Genomic DNA, 21060 nt, shown 5'->3' on the forward strand with positions numbered 1-21060 from the left:
ATTATTATTTGAGTTAGTAGTAAAAGTAGTAAATATTATCCACAAAATATTTTATTATACGAAATTATTATTATTAATAATAATAAAATAGTAATAATAATATAATTTTTTATAACATTTTGTTTCAACAACAACAACAACAACAACAAAAAGAAGAAAAATAAAAATAAAAAGAAAAATAAGAATTGTTAATATTATATAACAACCACAAACATGTTTTTTAACAAAAGCAATAATAAGTTGTTATAACTACACACACATTATGTAATAAACAAAATAAATAATAATAATAATGAAATATTTTTGTTAAACAAAAGCAACAACAACAACAAAAACAACAACAACAATAATAATGATAATAATACAAATTAATAATAATAATAACAACAACAACAATATTATTATTATTATTCTTATTATTATTATTATTATTATTATTATTAATTACTATTTGTGGTGGTAGTAATATTGGTATATAATAACCACACAAGCATTATGTAATAAACAAAACAAACAAACAAACAGATAAATAAATAAATAAATAAATAAATAAATAAATAAATAAATAAATAAATAAATAAATAAATGAATGAATGAATGAATGAATGAATGAATGAATGAATGAATAAATAAATAAATAAATAAATAGATAAATAAATAAATAATGTTCTCATTTACTTAACTGTATTCAAAATCTTACAAAATCTTAAACTAGCAATTCATTTTAATGTTTTCTTTTTTATTTTGTTTTATTTATGCCATGACTCGCCCTCTAGTGTTCCTTTGAGCAGGCGCACTAGCGACGTCAAACGCCTGCGACGGCGCCCGCAGTATCTGCAGTTCGGTCGCAGGTTCTTCATCGGCTGTGTTTCTGGAGCACCATGGCCGATAAAGCACAGCTGCAAGAGGCGATTAAAACACAAGGAGAGGTGGTCAGAAAACTCAAAAGTGAGAAAGCGAGCAAAGAACAGGTCAGTATGAACTCTGAGATGTTTATTTCAACGCCTAATGAAGAAACACATGGTGTGGTCAATGGCTGCTACCGAATCATTCATATGAGATGATGCATGGATGTTTAGATCACATCAGTATGGCAGGCTATGAGCTCTTTTAGTAAATGTGTTTGCTTTCAGTGTCATTATTTAAGATATGAAGTAATGTTCATTCACCTTAGACATGCGGCATGATGACGCTAACCGTTAGCCTGCTGATGCAATCTCTCTGTCATGGTGGACGTCAATAATACAGCATGTAACATTTAAATGGATACATTAAAAATAATATTTATTTGTATTAATCAGCAGTAGTGGATGTTGGGGTAAGAATGAATATCAGAAAGTACCGGTGTCCATTGACATTAATCACGTGATCTCTGTCAGATCAAGCGCTGAGGCGTATAGTTATAAATGTGGGTTTATAACATATCTATAATCCAGAATCATTAAAATGTAAGTTAAAAATACACATATTAATGAATAAAAGTTTGGAGAAATTGGGGTAAATCCGGGTTTTTTTGGTCCAAGGGACCTCAAGGGCTTTTTGAAAATAATAATAAAAGTAGTAGTAGAAGTAATAATAGTAATTTATATTGTTATGTTGCTATTATTATATTAATATTATGATTATGAACAATAATAAATTATTCTATGAATGCACACACTCTGTGTGTGATTGTATTAACACGTAAAAAAAAAAAAAAAACATTTTAGAAAGGGGGTCTGTGGCATTTGAAAGTTTGAAACACTCGTTTTTAATTTATACAGAAATGCGCATTTGTGACAGAAGGGCCTTTATTTGGTTAAACTGTGAGTTTTGGCGTGATTCTGGGGCTGCTGGTAGATTTTGACGGCCTCCTCTCGTGTTTTGCCTTCTCGTTGCTGTGATGCCTCTCTTATGGGCCCCTAGTGACTGGGTTGCTCACCACTTTTCTCCTGTTCTTCCTGCTTGTTCCACGGATTCCACCGCCACCGCCATCATCACCGTCATCACTGCTCTCCTGGATTATCTGGGCTGTTTGTGGGATTGGATGCTTCACCTGTGAACTCTGTTGGACTGTCTGGTATTGTGACATTGGTGTGTGTGTGTGTGTTTGGACTGTTGATAATGGCCGCTCTGGGACTGGTCTCCATGCGCTTGTGTGCTGGACTCATGGGTCGTCGGTCTGCTGTGCGTCTGCATTCCCTGCGTGTCTGTTCTGGGATGACCATATCACAGGTAATTATTTGAATTCAATAACAGCATTAGTTTTTCTTAGATTTGAAATGTTGTTCAAAAGTATGAGGTTAGTAATAATTTTACCAAGAAATGATGCATACATTTAATCAAAAGCAACAGTAAGGACATTTATAGTCGTACAATAGATATCTTTTTTTAAATGAATTGTTACTTTTGAACTTTCTAATCCTTAAAGAACTTTCCACAAATAAAATAAATGAATAAATAAAGCAGCACAACTGGTTTTCAGTATTAGAGGGATAGTTCATCCCAAAATTTTTACACGAATTGATGTGTAAAAATAGTTCATAGATATTTAGGCCTAGAAAAAAAACTTTTCATTCCAATTTTTTTGGTTTTCATTGTATTAAAGACTTCTAAACCAAAGTCAATCAACAAAATTAAATCTTGTCTGTTTGATTCTACAACTTTTTTGTTTAAGTCTAAAACAATTAGGGCTGCACGATACTGGAAAAGTATGCTATTTGTGATAATGTTGTTGAGTATTGTGAAGACAATATTACTTATCTTACAATATCCTAGAACAGTGGTTCTCAAACTGTGGTACGTGTACCACTAGTGGTACGCAGGCTTCCTTCTAGTGGTACGCGGAGGAATGAAATATGTCATGTACATGCTACATATATTTCAAAATTTATCAAAAATTGGGTATATTATATCCCATATATGACATAGCCTATATTTCTGAGGTAATCTGCCATGTTTTTTTTTTTTACTGTGCAGAGTTGTAGCTGCTTTACTGGGCCTACTACACTACTGTATTTCAATACTGCTCATTTTGGTGGTACTTGGAGAGACAATTTTTTTCTGAGGTGGTACTTGATGAAAAAAGTTTGAGAACCACTGTCCTACAATAATACTGCTTTAAAATAATGTATGTAATAATGTTAAAATACAAAGGTAAATGTAATTAATCACACGTCTGCGATACATACAGTTGAAGTCAGAATTATTTGCCCCCCTTTGATTTTATTTTATTTTTTTCCTTTATTTATTTTTTTTTTAATATTTCCCAAATGATGTTTATTAGAGCAAAGAAATTTTCACAGTATGTCTGATAATATTTTTTTCTTCTGGAGAAACTCTTATTTGTTTTATTCCCGCTAGAATAAAAGCAGGGTTTAATTATTTATAAACTGTTTTAAGGTCAAAATTATTATAATAATCAGTTATCAGAAATGAGTTATTAAAACTATTATGTTTGGAAATGTGTTGGAAAAAGTTTTCTCTCCGTTAAACAGAAATTGGGGTAAAAATAAACAGGGGCTAATGAATTCAGGGGTGCTAATTATTCTGACTTCAACAAGTATATTGCATATACTATTATTCCTATAACAATATTTTGCGATACATTAGGCAGCCCTAAAAGTGATATAAAAATAAAGGTTAGTTGATTAAAAAAATGTTTTTTTTTTTTTAGATTGATGAAGAAGTGGCCAGACTGTTGCAGCTCAAAGCTCAGCTGGGAGGAGACGAAGGAAAACATGTATTTGTTCTCAAAACAGCCAAGGTATATAACAAACCTTACAGACCCACAGGCTTGTTTAAAGTGAGCTACTCTACAGTAAGCTGTATCTGCTATTTCCTTTTTTAGGGGACCAGAGACTACAACCCCAAACAGATGGCTATACGAGAGAAGGTTTTCAACATCATCATCAACTGCTTTAAACGCCATGGTGCCGAAACCATCGATTCCCCCGTCTTTGAGCTGAAGGTCTCTTGAACAGATATACCGCACTGTGAAAATTTTTTTTTTTTTGATGTTTTAATAGATAAATGCGGTCAATTTTTGTTACTTTTTTGTTGAGATTAATACAGGGTAAATAAAATCAGTTGTTGTATGGGTTGTTAGGATAAGGGTTAGGTTAGAGTTTTAATTATTTTGTTTTAATTATTTAACACACTTGAAAGACAATGTTAGAGAGAGACTGTCCTGGTTTGAGCTGTGTTTCTACCTGTGTTGTTGGCAATATTGTATGAATTGATGAAATTGTGAGTGTTGAAAAGCACAGATGGGTTTTAATCCATTATGCCATTCCTTCTGGAAAGGACTTCAGTGGTAATAGTTTTCATTAGCATGATAATGAGCCATTTATTGAAGTGAAATCCTACTTGAAGAAAGAAAAAACAGCTGATGAAATGTGAAGTCATGATATGGCCTCCACAGGGTCCTGACCTGAATATTATAGGGGCCATGTTAGATCACAATGACCTAAAAAAGAAAGATAAGACACTCTAAGCTTAAAGAAGAACTCTGGAACGTGCTTAAAGAAAACTGATATTACACAGCACATTATTTCAGAAAATGTCAGGACAATTAAGAACAAAACAGCCATGGGAAGCCACATTGAACATAGACTTTTGCTTGAGGAGAAAATGTTGTGTTGTTGTTGTTTTTTGTACTTATTTCCCTTATTATCAGTTTGTTTTTAATAAAGAGATTGATTATATATTTTGGAAAAGTCTTAGGTCAGCAAAGCTGGTGTAGTGTTTGGGACATTTGCACAGCACCGTACATTAGTATGTTTGTCACATCAGAACATTGATTCACTATAATAATCCTGTTTATTTGATTTTCTGTAGGAAACGTTGACGGGGAAGTATGGAGAAGACTCCAAACTCATCTATGATCTGAAGGACCAGGGGGGAGAACTTCTGTCTCTGAGATACGACCTCACTGTATCCTTCAGTCTTTACTAATCTTGTATTTCATTTCATTCATGCATTTATGTAGTTATAAAGCACACCTAAACAGACCAATAGCTGACCACTGTGCTGTCAGAAGACAGAAGGCAAAAGAATGAAAAATAAATGTAATAAAAAATACAAAACGATGAACTTTAAGAATAAATATTAAAAAAAAGATTAAGTGTTTGAGTTAAAAGCAAAAGCAAGAAAAAGCGACTGTAACTTAGATTTAATATAATTTATAGAAGATGCAGATGTAACAAAAAGGAGAACTCTGGTCCATAAGCTTCTGATGATACTCTGAGGTCTGCTGAAGTGTAATGATTAGTCTGTACATGAAATTGAACATTATTTATAGGATTAATAGCTTTAATGCACAGCATTGGGAAACAGTATGTGCAGAAGTGTAGTTTAGCCCAATAGAAACTCTACCCCCTAGCCTTTTATATTCGAGTTGTCATGATACTGGAATTTGATACCGGTTGGTACTGAAATTTTAAAAACGTCCATTTCCTGTGAACATTATAGAGATATAGCTTATATTCATAATGATGTTAATGTGTCATGGTCATGATCTTCAAAGAAACGTTTTTCTAAACCCTAAATTTCATCTAACGACGATTCCTTAATGACTGCTGCGAAACATCACACATTTTGAATTCTGATAAAGATACCTGACAGTTTAGGTGAGGCTCAACAAAGTCTAGTGGCTGTGAAAATTCTTTTTACAGTATGTCTTGTGTAATGTTAATGTTTTTTCTTGTGTTTACATTTATGAGTATGAATACGGTGTAAATACTTTAAGTACAGTTTTGTGCTTTTTACAACACCCAGAGGCTCGTACTCGAGATGCACCTTACTGCCTTTGTGGACATTAGTAAAGAGCAGTGCGCTGTGCTTTTTATGTTACCAGGCAATCACTGTATCAAAGGTCTTGGTGCTGGAGCATGTGACGTCAAAAACATTTCAAACAGAAGATCAACACTCTTGCTGTGCACTAAAATTCAGCTTCCTTATGAATGAACCGAAAGCGTTCGCCTTACGGCACTTGCCAAGTGCGCTAGGATTTTGTTCTTAAATGTACCTAAATACACTTATAATAATAGCTTAAAAAGAGTTAGAATAATAGACCCTTATAGATGGGGTGAAGAGCTCTGTCACCCAGGAGGAGCTTGGGAGTAGAGCTGCTGCTCCTCCACATCAAGAGAAGTCAGCTGAGGTGGCTCGGGAATCTGTTTTGGATGCCTCCTGGGCGCCTACCTAGGGAGGTGTTTCAGGCATGTCCCACCGGGAGGAGGCCTCGGGGAAGACCCAGGACACGCTGAAGAGACTATGTCTCTTAACTGGCCTGGGAACACCTCAGGATCCCCCCGAAAGGAAGTGTCTGGGTAAAAGGAAGACTGGGGTTCTCTCCTGAGGCTGCCCCCGTGACACGGCCCCGGAAAAGTTGATGAAAATGAATGAATAAAATGAGTTACCAAATCACCACACTCACTCTAGATTTACTTCAATCTAAGTGTTTATTATTTATTAATAAATTAAGTAATACAGTGACATTTAATGAAGATTGCTGTCTGTATTAAATTGCTGTAAATGCCATAATGGATTGTGTCTAAAAGCATCAGCATATGCCCTTATTTCTTTTTGTTATTGCATATCCTCATGCAGATGCGCATTTATAGTGTCATCATAATGAACATGTTCTTGGCTAGAATCAGCAGTGCTGTCTGCGGTTTGTCTCCTTGACTTTTATTGTCCTAAGGTACCATTTGCTCGCTATCTCGCAATGAACAAAATCACCAACATCAAGCGCTACCACATTGCTAAAGTGTACCGCAGAGACAACCCAGCCATGACCCGGGGCCGATACAGGGAGTTTTACCAGTGTGTGAGTACTTTACCTCACTGTGTACCTTCTGGTGTTGTTATATATAGAGGTGTTATTAGTTGAAGGCATAACTAACAATTCTTTTTCTTTGTGGCTACAGGATTTCGATATTGCAGGTCAATACGATGCAATGATCCCTGATGCAGAGTGTCTGAAGCTTGTCTACGAGATCCTGAGTGAATTAGATCTTGGAGATTTTCGTATCAAGGTTGGTTTTTCCCTTTGTTTCAATTTATGGGTCTCAGTTTTAGTTTGTGGAACTTCCATTTAGGGCTGCACCATGTATGATTTCAGCATTGACATTGCAAAGTCAACATCTGCCATAGTCACATCGCAGAATCTTCAATGTTGAGGCTGGATTATGTTTGATCAGAAAAACATGTAAATTGTGGAATCATTGCAGAGTTTAACCATAATGGGACATTCACACTGGACTATTTGTGTGTAATTAAACACTTGAAAATTTTGAGTCTACTTCATTCACGCATGAAATTCACTTCATAACAGACATGAAATTGCTCGAGTGTAATTGGAAAATGGCCGATGTGGGTCTTGTTAAGAGGGTAGCTGTGCGTTATGTTCTATGGAAGGCGGAAAAACACAGTGGACTCATTTGGCAATCTTTTTGTTTAAAGGCGCACCCAGCCAACTTAGAACCTTTTCAATCTCAAATCTTGTCGTTCGTTCAAATGTCAAATCTCGTCATTCGCTCAAAGTCTCGTGTTTACTAGAATCCCAAGTCTTGCAGTTCGCTAGAATCTCAAGTCTTGCTGTTCACTAGAATCTCAAGCTTTGCCGTTCACTTGAATCTCAAGCCTCGGCGGTCGATAGAATCTCAAGCCTCGGCGGTCGATAGAATCTCAAGCCTCGCCATTCGCTAGAATATCAAGCTTCGCCGTTCGCTAGAATCTCAAGCCTCGCCGTTCGCTAGAATCTCAAGCTTCGCCGTTTGCTAGAATCTCAAGCTTCGCCGTTCGCTAGAATCTCAAGCCTCGCCGTTCGCTAGAATCTCAAGCTTCGCCGTTCGCTAGAATCTCAAGCCTCGCCGTTCGCTAGAATCTCAAGCTTCGCCGTTCGCTAGAATCTCAAGCTTCGCCGTTCGCTAGAATCTCAAGCTTCGCCGTTCGCTAGAATCTTAAGCTTCGCCGTTCGCTAGAATCTCGAGCCTCGCCGGTTAATAGAATCTCAAGCCTCGCCATTCGCTAGAATCTCAAGCCTTGCCGTTTGCTAGAATATCAAGCTTAGCCGTTCGCTAGAATCTCAAGCTTTGCCGTTCGCTAGAATCTCAAGCTTCGCCATTCTCTAGAATCTCGAGCCTCGCCGTTCGCTAGAATCTCAAGCTTCGCCGTTCGCTAGAATCTCAAGCTTCGCCGTTCGCTAGAATCTCAAGCTTCGCCGTTCGCTAGAATCACAAGCTTCGCCGTTCGCTAGAATCTCAAGCTTTGCCATTCTCTAGAATCTCAAGCTTCGCCGTTCGCTAGAATCTCAAGCTTCGCTGTTCGCTTGAATCTCAAGCTTCGCCGTTCGCTTGAATCTCAAGCTTCGCCGTTCGCTTGAATCTCAAGCTTCGCCGTTCGCTTGAATCTCAAGCTTCGCCGTTCGCTAGAATCTCAAGCTTCGCCGTTCGCTAGAATCTCAAGCTTCGCCGTTCGCTAGAATCTCAAGCTTCGCCGTTCGCTAGAATCTCAAGCTTCGCCGTTCGCTAGAATCTCAAGTCTCGCCGTTCGCTAGAATCTCAAGCTTCGCCGTTCGCTTGAATCTCAAGTCTCGCCGTTCGCTTGAATCTCAAGCCTCGCCGTTCGCTAGAATCTCGAGCCTCTGCGGTTGATAGAATCTCAAGCCTCGCCGTTCGCTAGAATCTCGAGCGTCGCTGTTCACTAGAATCTCAAGTCCCGCCATTCGCTAGAATCTTAAGTCTCGCCGTTCGCTCAAATTTCAAGTCTCGCCTTTTGCTAGAATCTCAAGTCTTTCCATTCAATCAAATCTCAAGTCTCTTCATTTTAAAGTTTCGTCGTTCACTCGAATCTCAAGTATCGTAATTTTCTCGAATCTCACATCGGGTCGTTCTTTTGCATGGTTTTATCTATTTACCTGAAAAACTTTAGAATGCCCAGAAAACCGTAAACTAATGTTTCTTGTCATTTTGCACATTGATTGGTCTGCTCGCCTGTCAATCTGACTTTCCGCAAAGGGTCAATTCACAAGAAACATCATGATGAGAACAAAAAGGTTGATTATAGATGATTGTTGTGGTCCAGGTGAACGACAGACGCATTCTAGATGGGATGTTCGCTATTTGTGGTGTTCCTGATGAGAAGTTCCGCACAATCTGCTCCACAGTGGATAAACTGGACAAGGTGAGAGATCCAACTACAAGCCTTGCATATTCTAAATTGGAACTAAGGAATGTTTGAAATACTGATGCCTTTAAAGAGTTTACTCACCCTTAGGCCTTATAGGTGACTGTTAAAGCTTAGCTCAATATCGCGATAATACTGTATATCACACTTGAAAATATGATTCTGACAGAAGCCTGTATGTTAGTTTATAAATGTTTAGTTTATCCAATTTTTACAACAGTAAAGAATGCTTGCATGAGAAATGTCATGTCAAAACCGCACTAAAGAATCAAAATTGGTTCATTACACTAAAGATTCATTAATTTTAAAATCGTTAATAATAATCGTCAACCTAGGCCTAATTTAAGGAGCGAGTCCACCCAAAAATGAAAATTGTCATAATTTACTTACCTTTCATTTGTTCAAAACCCTTTATGACTTACTTTCTTCTTTTGAACACTAAAGAAGATATTTTGAAGAAAGCTGTAAAGCTGTAACCATTGACTTCCGTAGTGTTTGTAGTAAATTTAACTATCCATTAAGGTTTCACATGCCCATTGTTGTGTTTTTAGTTGGCCTGGGAGGAAGTGAAAAAGGAGATGGTGAATGAGAAGGGGCTTTCAGAAGAAGTAGCCGATCGAATCAGGGATTATGTCAGCATGCAGGGTGAGTAAAAAATGTATTACACACACATTTCACAACCACCTACTGATGCCTGAAGTGTTTTGCTGCATCCACTGATATCTGTGACCTGTAGGTGGGAAGGATCTGGCTGAGCGGCTGCTTCAGGATCCCAAACTGTCCCAAAGCAAACAGGCCTGTGCTGGCATCACAGATATGAAGCTGCTTTTCAGTTACCTGGAGCTCTTTCAGATCACAGACAAGGTGAGGTCAGAGGTCAAGAGCTTCTAAAGTATTTCTCATTGTCCTCAAAGGAACACTCCACTTTGTTTTGGAAATAGGCTCATTTTACAATTCTCCTAGAGTTAAATTGTTCAGTTAAAATATTTTTTTGGATCAATTCAGCAGATCTCCTGGTCTGGCAGGAGCACTTTTAGCTTAGCTTAGCATAAATCATTGAATTGGATTAGACCGTTAGCATCTCACTTAAAATGCAATAAAAATAAAATAGTTATGATGAATTTTCCTGTCAAAATTTAAATAGGAAAATGATCAAAAGCTTTTGTTAATGCTGCTCTATGCAGTCTAATAAAAGTTAAATCATTTTCCTGGTCAAGAACACTTCTAAAGTACTTTTTCTCATTGTCCTTAAAGTAACACTCCATTTTGTTTGAAAAATAGGCTCATTTTACAATTCTCCTCGAGTTAAACTGTTGAGATTTACATTTTTGGTTCCATTCAGCCATTCTTCAGGTCTGGCGGTAGCCCTTTTAGCTTAGCTTAGCATAAATCATTGAATTGGATTAGACCGTTAGCATCTCACTCAAAATAAAATAAAAAAATAGTTTTGATGAATTTTCCTGTCAAGCTGTAAATAGGAAAATGATCAAAACCTTTTGTTATGGCTGCTCTGTGCTGTCTAATAAAAGGCAAAACATTAAAGGGTCTTTTGGTGTTTTCCTGGTCAAGAACTCTTCAAAAGTAATATTTCTCATCGTCCTTAAAGGAACACTTAACTATGTTTTGGAAATAGGCCCATTATAAAATTATACTAGAGTTAAATCATTGAGTTTATGTTTTTTAATGCATTCAGATGATTTCTAGGTTTAGTAGGAGCACTTTTGTCTTAGCTTAGCATTAAGCATTGAATTGCATTAGACCGTTAGCATCTCATTCCCCCCCAAAAAATTAAAAATAGTTTATTGCTTTTTCCTGTCAAGATTAAAATAGCAAAATGATCAAAAGCTTTTGTTTATGCTGCTCTGTGCTGTCTAATAAAAGGCAAAACATTAAAGTGACTTTAGAAGTATTCTTAACCAGTAACACCCCAAAGTACTATTACTATTATTTTCTCATTGTGAGCACTTAGCATGCAGCTTAGCATAAATCATTGGATTGAATTAGACCATTAGCATCTTAATCAAAATAAAATAAAAATAAAATAGTTTCGGTGAATTTTCCTGTCAAGCTTTAAATGGGAAAATGATCAATCTTTTGTCAATGCTCTACTATGCTGTCTAATACACGCAAAACATTGAAGCGTCATTGGTGTTTTCTGTAAAACCAAACCAGAGATCAAGGGTGTGTGACATTATTAGCATGAACACTGCATCACACTAGTTAAAATAGCTTATCTCTCTGGATTGTAACATTATTCGAAACTAATGTAGTACGTAAAAGTACAAGTTTGTGGACGTTAAATCTGGGTTATTTTGTACAGTAGCATAATGAAGTGAATGTAGCCGTATTTATGAACTTGCATCCGGTCACATTTGCCACGGTGTGCAAAAACAGTACAAATGTTAACATCTGTGTATGTTTGTGGCATTTGTGTGTGACTCATTGCTTTAGAAAGGCTTGAATAAACATTACCACAAATGCATCAAATAACCTTATGCCGAGTTCAGACCGCATGATTTTCAAATTAGTTGTGTCACAGATGTTTTCACACTGCATGACTATCTGGGCTTGCGTTTTGTCGCTGTTTTGTTCACACTGCAAGATGGATCGGCGACAGGGGCTTCCACATTGCATGACTTTACAATAGGAAGAATCGCTGACAACTTCGTCCAAACTACGTCTCGCAGACAAAAACATGTAGTATATCTTTTGTTATTAACCACATAACGAGAAAGAAGCATTTAATGGGGTAGAAAATGTACATATTTGCTCACCTGGGTTTAAAGGGAATTAGCAATTTCTCCTCAACTTTCTTTGTTAACTTTCTGTATGAAACATCAAACAGACACTGGTGCTCCTGTCAAACCTCCACTAGTTTTTTCCTCCATTTCTTGGGTCCAAATAAACCGAAAATGAGCGCTTTTAACTTCTCCCCAGCCTCCCGCTGGCCAGCAGGCACACACATGCAAGTGAATGCTGTTCTCTCACTGGCTGTAGGCGATCGCCGATGTTATTTTCAGTTAAAACTCATTTCACACAGCATGATTTGAATCGCCAACAGCTCCAGATATTTAGCACGCCAAATATCTCACAGGCATCGGCGATTCTCTCAGATCGCGTCTTTGATAGTTCATACTGTGTGACTGTCACTAAATTTGCACGAGCACCAATTTGCCTGTGATTTCAGCCATTTGTCGGCGATTTCTCAAAACCTGTCGGCGAGTTAAAATCGGGGCTAAAATCATGCAGTCTGAACTCGGCATTACTTGGTAACTGGAATTAACTAGATCTCTGCTTCTTCCGTGTTTGTCTCCGTCACTGACTGCTGTTTATCTGACGTGACACAGCAGGAGAAACAGACACATATAGAAGCGGTGGGCGGGGAAAACCATCTCAATTGCATTTAAATTCACAGACCACAAAACCAGCTACATTTTCATCTGACCCACAAAATGGGCATTTTCAGCACTGTATAATAAATAATCTGATGGGTATTTTGAGCCGGTCACATTCTGGAAACAGCAAAAACGTGTCTTGCACCATGTAAAAGGGGTAAAATAAAAGCCTTTTAATTCTGGGTTTGAGTAAATGTTCATAACTTTAATTTTAGAGCTTTTATACTGAACAAAATGAATAATTTATTATATTAATCAAGAAAATTGAATATTTCATTTGCATTAGGCTTTGTATAATGCAGTTTGCCAAAGAAATGTTTTCAAATAAAGGCAGGTGTATTTAAATTCAGAGATAATATAATATATTTTGGACCAATAAGATTTCCCTTTGGGTGGAGCTACGCAGCAATACAAAAACTACAGATTACCTTCGCTTGGCTGTATCACATCAAACCTAATTTTTTTTATGCTTCATATGCACCGTTATTACATTTTATGACCCATTAGATAAAAATACACGCTCTATAAAATTTAATAAAGGCGTTTTCATTTCAGTAGGTCCTTTTATAATTTCCTGTTCATTATTTAATTTTCTCCCTCCACACTCATTCACTGTGCTCTCGTTTGCCCTCATTAATTTGGAAATGTCTCTGTTTTTGTCTAGGTGGTGTTTGATCTGAGTCTGGCGCGAGGACTGGACTACTACACTGGTGTGATTTATGAAGCCATTCTCACTCAGGCCAACCCGGCACCGGCATCTACACCTGCGGAGCAGAACGGGGCAGAGGATGCGGGTGTAAGTGTTGGTAGTGTGGCTGGAGGAGGACGATACGACGGCCTGGTGGGGATGTTTGACCCCAAAGGCAGGAAAGTGCCCTGTGTGGGGGTCAGCATTGGCATTGAGAGGGTCTTCTCCATCATGGAGCAGAAGGCAGAGGTGAGTCAGAGAAATGCGTAGATATTAGTGCGTATAAAGTGCTTTATTTATTCAATTCAAGCTTTATTGTAATTCCTCTACGTGTGTTACATTTTAAATGCAAAGATCACAAACAAATACATTCACAAGCAGTTTTATCTTTGTCATGACAACTTGACGTTACCAAGACAACATAACTTGTCATAAACCTGTCATAAACATAATTGTCATGAGGCCATTATAATTGTCATGAATATTTTTCTGATTACTTTTCCAGTGAAACAAACAGATGCCATGTAAAATGCATGATTAAACGCGTCATTACTTGTCGTTAATATTTTTATCTATATATTTGTTGACATTTTAATAACAAATTCATTTAAAACTATTATTCACACTGTTATAAAATTCATGACCTATTTATAATGGCTTCATGACAGTCATGTTTATGACAGATTTATGACCAGTTTTGTTCTCTTGGTAATGTCAAGTTGTCATGTCAAAGTAAAAAATGTGGAATATATTTATTTGTCAAGTTGTCTTAACAAGCAGTGTCATCTTTGAATTTAAAATGTCATAACTGAGGGAATTGCACTTAATAACAGCTGTAATAAGTGTGCATAAAATCTTATTTACAATTATGAAGTCATGTCATGAGTATAAATAATGGTCTAATGAACGGCCTTTCAAGTAAAGCGTTACATTCAGGGCTTTACATTAACATCCGCCAACCCGTCAAATGCGGGTAGATTTCAGCTTTGGCGGGTTGGACAGCCACTCCCACTAGCCACTTTGGCAGGTTGCAAATAATGTTTACATTGTAGTTTTCTTAAAGCAGGGTTCGACAGGATTGCCCTATATGCGTGCAAATGTGATCTTAGAATCGGGAAGCAGCACGACTGACAAAAATAACTGTTTTCGCGCGAGCAAAAGCAGGTGAATACCTTATGAGAGGATGATTACTCGCACGCACAGGTGATGGGATGCGCGCGACTGTTAAAAAGCCTGCGCGCGCGTTCCCGTTTAATTGTGCGAAACAACCATGTAGAGGTAGCGCAACTGATGCGATCGGTTCTCTGAAATAGACTAGACAAAAAGCGATGCTCGTTTAAGCAGCAAACCTTTTGTAAGCAGCAGCAGCAGTCACTGCTTTCGTTTAAATTATTCTCCGGCACGTGATCATATTTTCATTATCACTCGTGGTATGTTTCACCTGCTTTCTTTTGCTTACAGTTATTTTGTTAATATAGTTTAATTATAATCCTTTGAAAATAACATTGCTTCAATATGAGATTAACTCGCCATATATGTGTAGTAACCGCTGATCTGGGACCTTTAGCCAGGAAAGATTACTGTGCATATTTTAGAAACATGACAATAGATCTTTTTACATTTTGTAAAAAAATAAATGTTTTGTTGAATAAAAAGTGCATGTATACAGCTATATATTTGATTGTTTTGACACATTTAAAATGTGTGGCTAAGAAATAATTATTCCTTTTTGGTGTGGTCAGAGATAAATTTGGTAAATCCTTAATTTTAAGCCCTAAAAAAGTCATGTGAAATAAAAACCAATTGCAATGCGACAACCCATTTGCTCATGCACAGTGAGCAAGCTCATACACAACACACACAGTGAAATAAATAAGGAGGCATGTGGACAACACAGCATCTAAATCAAGTCATTTTAACATGTCAAAGACACATTTATTAATACAAAATATATTTTTGAAGCAACAAAATTGTGGCTAGTGAAAATGGCAAGTGGCTAGTAATGTTGGAAATCTACTAGCCACAGTGGCTGGTGATCAAAAAAGTTAATGTAAAGCCCTGGTTACATTGTATTGGTTAACATGACATTTTAGGGACTGTGCCACCTTGTTTTTAATATGAAGGGTATTAAAATGCCAACATGCACTATTCCGTCCACCAGCTGTCTTCAGAGAAGGTGCGCACCACTGAAACTCAAGTGCTTGTGGCTTCAGCACAGAAGAACCTTCTAGAGGAGAGACTAAAACTCACAGCTGAGCTCTGGAATGCTGGAATCAAGGTTTGCATATGGCAGAATGACATTACAAGTAAATCGTAATGGATTTCCAGTTGTATTGAAGTTCTCTTACAATGTGTATTATCCACTGCAGGCTGAAGTTTTATACAAGAAAAACCCAAAGCTGCTGAGTCAACTGCAGCACTGTGAGGACACCGGCATTCCTCTCGTGGCCATCTTAGGAGAGCAAGAGCTCAAAGACGGCGTCGTCAAACTGAGGAATGTGGCCAGTCGAGAAGAGGCAAGATTTGATATTTTTACCATTTGAAATTATGTTTGAAGCCTTTTTTAATGCAAAAATCAACCTTAGGAAGCTTTTTTGGTGCAGATGTGGGTTCACAGTCATATTACAGTGGTAGAAATACACTTTTAATATCCTATTAGGTTTATCATAATCCAAATGCCAGCCATTTTGAGGCCAGCTGCACGTTTTTTGCAGACCACCGAATTGATTGACAGGCGCATACTGTCATGTCTCAGCCTTAAGCAGGTCGCACACCAAAAGCGCCGCTCAGCGCCACGACACGCGCCACGGCGCGCACATGACAGATTAAAGTATCGCGCACCAGACGCGCACATTCGAATGATATTTAACATGAAACTAATCAGATGGTGCTCTGTGGCGCGGCTGAAAATGAACTGCGTCCTGAGTCGTGGGCGGGCACCGCCGACAGCCGCCGACTTGCAGCGCCGGTGTGTGTATCCTGATAGAAACCTATGTTTTGAATTCTAAAATGCATGGCGCGGCACGCCGCCGAGCGGCACTTTTGGTGTGTGACCTGCTTTAGGCTGTTAAACATATGAACATAGTATCCGTGACATCACCCATAGGTTTCTGAAGAGTGCAAATGAAACCACATATAGGCACCATTTTGTTTGCACGTCATCGCGCTAACCATGGTTACCAAAAAAGGGCAAAGATGTGGAGCATCAGTGGAGATGCCTGCTAGCATTTTGCTTAGACGGGCTTGTCTTTGGGAGAAACTCTTAATACTTCATTACCTGCAGCTCGTTTGTGTTCTGACCTCTGACCTGAGCAGTAAAGTGTTTAGTCTTTTAAAAACACTGTTATAGTACTTTGAGCCACTAAACATTGTTCTTATGATGTTTTTCTACAGGAAGAAAACACAAATTACTTTTAAATACTTCAGATATAGTCTGTGTTAGTAAAGGCAAGGCTATTTATGAAATCCAGGCATAAAACTGTATGACAACATTTCAGATGACTGTTCTAGAGCCTACAGCTGATCAATCTGTCAGATTCTGGAGTGCATTACAGGTCTAAAGAAAATTATAAATGATCTTAAAACAAAAACATTTATAGAGATGGTATACAAGTATATAATTTCACTCACCTGGGAAATGGAGGCCACGTGAATGGTTTGTGAGCGCAATTAGGTGCACACAGCATGCCATATCATCTGATAATTGTAGGAAATAATTCCAAAAAGTAACTGACTGTGTAAAGCCACATAAAACACAACAAAAATACGATGTATATGCAGAGTTCAGCAGCTAATCAGCCGGAATCAGCTAAGGGGACATGACGGTGATCACCAAGACCTAGCTGTCACTCTGTCACTAAGTGGCCATGCCCTTATTTATGCAGACTTAATATAACTTAATATAAACAAAACGAAAAAAATTAAAAAAAATTATTGAAAAAAATCAGCCCACTCACAGTTGTCATAAAGGGTAATATTAGCTATATGAACCAAAATCATTCTTTGTACCAGGCTGTAAATACCTGTTTTTCTGCTGTAAATTTGGCCATTTTTACATTAGAGTCAATAGAAATTTTCTTTATTATGGAGCCAGTACTAGAGAAAATTAAAATTTTTTGCAGTTTCACTTTCGTATTAGCTTCATGAGAGAAAGCGGGATGCTGCCACTTGATTGACACGTCTAGTCATGTCGACAGAAAAAGATTTACAAAGAAATTGAGATGAAAAGATCTGTTCCAACTATCTGTGATCAGCTGCAACTCAAGTTTTAAAACAGTTCCTGTTTTTAATAAAGATTGTAAAATCGATATGCAATTCATAATCGCTGAAATCACCACAACTGCATAGTGTCAGTACGCAACTATAAACAAGTAGTCCTGGTTTGTGGAAGTTAATGTAATGTGTAATTTTATAGCGCATTTATTTTGTATGGCCATTAGGGTTGTGCCGATAGACAATGTCATCGTCAATCGCCGATGGCCAACAAACTTCACGATGCTGAGCCGGGATCGCCGCACATTTATATTGAAATATAACTTATTATTTGCATGTCATCTTAATAGCAAAAACGGTCTTTTCATGAGCTGTGTTAAATGTTACATAAAGCTGCCGCTTGCACGGCTGACGGCATCGTGAGGATTACATTAAGGATTATACAGCACCTCTCATGCTTAAAATGTGTAGATTCAGTGGCAAACGCTGTTATCTGCAACCCCCATCCCAAAGACTTTACAGTGAATGGCTTTAGTTTTTTTCATAACATTTCATAGTTTTTTTTATCCACTCTTGGAAACGTCTAAATGGTGGATTAACATTCAGCACATGATCACTAATAAGATGAGCCATTATTAGTAACTTTAAATAAATCTGTCAGCGTTATTTTCATTCTCTCATCTTAAGAGCTTCACATTTTCGCAGTTGTACCTCGTGTTATCTGAAGGCAGATGGCATTGACTGAGTGATTGACAGCTGATATTAACCAATCATTCGCGTTCAGTTCTAGAGCAGTGGGCCAATAAGAAGAGTACAAAGGCGGGGGAAGTAATGCAAGCTTTTTTTTCTTCTTTTTTTTTAGACTTTTTTTTACTACAAAATAAGTGATTGACTGGTGGTCATTTGTGGGCAACTTTTATTATTTATGGTTTGGTTATGGGTAAAGCAAAGACCATGTGGGTCAAGTAGTGAAAAAAATAGGCTACAATTAATTTGTTATGAATTATGAATTAATTGATATGTAACAATAACCCCCGCCTACGCCATGTTTCACATTAGACATCATACAATGCAAAATTGGTCAACATCGGCCAACCCTAATGGCCATACACCCAAAGTGCTTCACAATCATGAGGGGAGTCCCTTCACACCACCACCAGTGTGCAGCATCCATTTGCTGTGACGGCAGCCTCAGGACAACGGCGCCAGTTCACTTACTATACACCAGCTATATATATATATATATATATATATATATATATATATATATATATATATATATATATATAATGCTTGCGCTACTAATGTCATATTAAAACACCAAGTATAACATTTTCATGACTTATAGGCCAACATATGGATTATTTAGTTATAGTCGCAACCTTATTTAAAATGATTACTTTCATTTATTTTGAGGGGGAGTTTAATAAACTGAAAATGCAGCCCATAATAATTCGAAACTGCAGTCAATCCAATAACTAGTCAAGAGAAATGTGTGAAATCACTGATTGTTTGTTTGTTTTCTTCTGCAGGTGGACGTGCCCAGAGCAGAGCTGGTGGATGAAGTCAAGAAGCGGACATCGTAGTCTTACAAACAGTCAGCATATAGACAGCGGAGAACTGTGGAGCTATTTAACACACGTCAGTTACAGTTGCGTCAGTCAAACATGTACACTAAACGAGGAAACATTCATTGCATTGCCTGCAGTTTTAAAATGTGATTGGGTTATGTCAATCTATCAATAAATGAGTAAACCAGGTCTTTTCTTTGTCTTAAATGTCGCTTTTTTTTGGGCTAAATCACATAATTGAGCATCTACGTTGCTTGTAGCTTCTCTTTTGTTTGCTGACAGTCAAACATACTGTTATTTACAGCTGGAAAATAATTTCTAATATTTTTTCAATAGACATAATAAATATTTAGGCTAGGGCCGCACGATTCGGAGAAGAAAAAAAAATGGAATTGCGATTTAACATGTATGTACTATAATTTCATAAAAGAGCTACAGTGAAAAGACCAAGCATAAGAAGTAAAAAATGTTGCCATTTTTTCCCAGTAAAGTTGTCAGTTGTCTTGGAAACTGAACTACAGTATTCATTAAATGAATTATATTTAAAACTTTACATCTTTCACATTGTTTAGGATAATGTGCTTAAACTATATGCTTGTTACCATATTTGATAGCGAATCGAAATAGTTGCACCCTTTCAAATCGCTATTATGGTTTAAAAACGATAAACCGTGCAGGCCTAATTCAGGCCATTTTTCATAAAAACAGATCTTGTAACATAAAATCATTGTCTTAAATCTGAATTGTGATTACATTTTTAAAAATGCATTATGGAGAAGATCCAGGCTCTGGAGAAGAGAACCGAGGTCTGAGAACCTTAAAACAATAGTAATTAGCTGTAGTATAAACAAATAAATAAAATAAAATAAAAAAAGTCAATTGAACTAAATAAAATATATTATTAAAAATAAATGAAATGAATAAATTAAAGTAAAATAAATAAATTAAAATAAATATAAATAAAATTGATTAATAAAAAAATTTATCCAATAAATAAAAAATTGAAATAAGTAAAATAAATGTAATTAAAATAAATAATTTAAGTAAAATAAAAATAAATTTAAATTAAATTAATAAAAATATTATATAATAAATTAATTAAAAATTTAATTTTTATGAATTAATTTTATTAAAATAATTGAATTGAATTAATTAAAATAATATAATTAATAAAAATGTAATTAAAATTTAATAAAAATTAACAAATTTACAAAAAATAAATTGAAAAAAAAATAAAATAAAGATAAAATTACAATTATAAAATAAATTTTAAAATGAAATAAAATTAATTAAAATAAAATTAACTTATAAATGAAAATTAAAATAAAATTTAAATAAATTTAATAAAATGAAATTAAAATAAATAAAATGTATCAATAATATTTTTTTTTAAATTATAATAAAATAAGATCAGTTAAGAAAAGTAATAAAATGAATTAAAATAAATAAAATATATACAAAAAATATATAATAAAATGAACTACAATAAAATAAATCAATTAAAATAAAATAAAGTTTTTTTGTGGAATAACATCTTAAACATCATAAATATATTTTCTTCAAAAATTAAGATTTAGAAAGAAAGCATTTTTATTGCCCATTTACCCTACCCATATGATTATACTTTTTTTATACTAAAAATTATACTTATTAAATGGTCAGTGTAATGCATCTCAATCTAATGCCATTTAATATTTATGAAGTAATACTCAAAAGGTTTTTATTGATTACCTTCTAGAGATTATTAGTTACAATTTTTAAAGCTTTGTTATGGAGCCCTATAACCCAAGCATTATAGTAAGAGCAGAAGTTGATGGACACCTTCATGCTGTCCCAACACAAATTGATTAAGTTAACTCTTTTTACAAATTTAAGTTGATTGAACCAAACGAAGTTGTTCCAAAAAATAATTGTGTTGAGCTTAAAATAAGTAGTTTGAATAAGCAGCAAAAATAATGGTGTATTACCAGTTTAAGATCCACTCATATCTTTAAATATTTTCAACAGGTGTTTATTAACAGTG

At 36.0% G+C, this 21060-nt stretch overlaps 1 protein-coding gene across 3 annotated transcripts; it reads left to right on the forward strand.

Annotated features, from left to right (window-relative positions):
- The first annotated feature begins 815 nt into the window (after positions 1–815).
- Positions 816–19226, forward strand: hars (histidyl-tRNA synthetase). Of its 3 annotated transcripts, none has more exons than NM_001302256.1 (14): positions 816–971; positions 1906–2214; positions 3656–3745; positions 3830–3949; positions 4819–4914; positions 6686–6811; positions 6912–7019; positions 9070–9168; positions 9723–9816; positions 9908–10035; positions 13231–13503; positions 15416–15532; positions 15624–15770; positions 18999–19226. In NM_001302256.1, exons 2-14 carry the CDS (start codon positions 2104–2106, stop codon positions 19050–19052), a joined length of 1563 nt encoding a protein of 520 aa, NP_001289185.1. In that variant the 5' UTR covers positions 816–971; positions 1906–2103; the 3' UTR covers positions 19053–19226. The 3 variants fall into 3 exon arrangements, with proteins under 3 accessions (NP_001289185.1, NP_001289191.1, XP_073777459.1); XM_073921358.1 differs by lacking the exon at positions 816–971 and adding an exon at positions 1202–1318 and having other exon boundaries at positions 1764–2214; NM_001302262.1 differs by lacking the exon at positions 1906–2214.
- Positions 19227–21060: the final 1834 nt, after the last annotated feature.

This window comes from Danio rerio, chromosome 14 (genome assembly GCF_049306965.1).
Source record: "Danio rerio strain Tuebingen ecotype United States chromosome 14, GRCz12tu, whole genome shotgun sequence".
Lineage (NCBI taxonomy): Eukaryota > Metazoa > Chordata > Actinopteri > Cypriniformes > Danionidae > Danio > Danio rerio.

Excerpts from the sequence above, each read along its gene's own strand:
- hars (NM_001302256.1), top strand. The coding sequence starts at position 2,104 with ATGGCCGCTCTGGGACTGGTCTCCATGCGCTTGTGTGCTGGACTCATG. Across the intron at positions 4,915-6,685 it reads CTCTGAGATACGACCTCACT|GTACCATTTGCTCGCTATCT; the intron begins GTATCCTTCAGT and ends TATTGTCCTAAG. Across the intron at positions 15,771-18,998 it reads ATGTGGCCAGTCGAGAAGAG|GTGGACGTGCCCAGAGCAGA; the intron begins GCAAGATTTGAT and ends TTTCTTCTGCAG.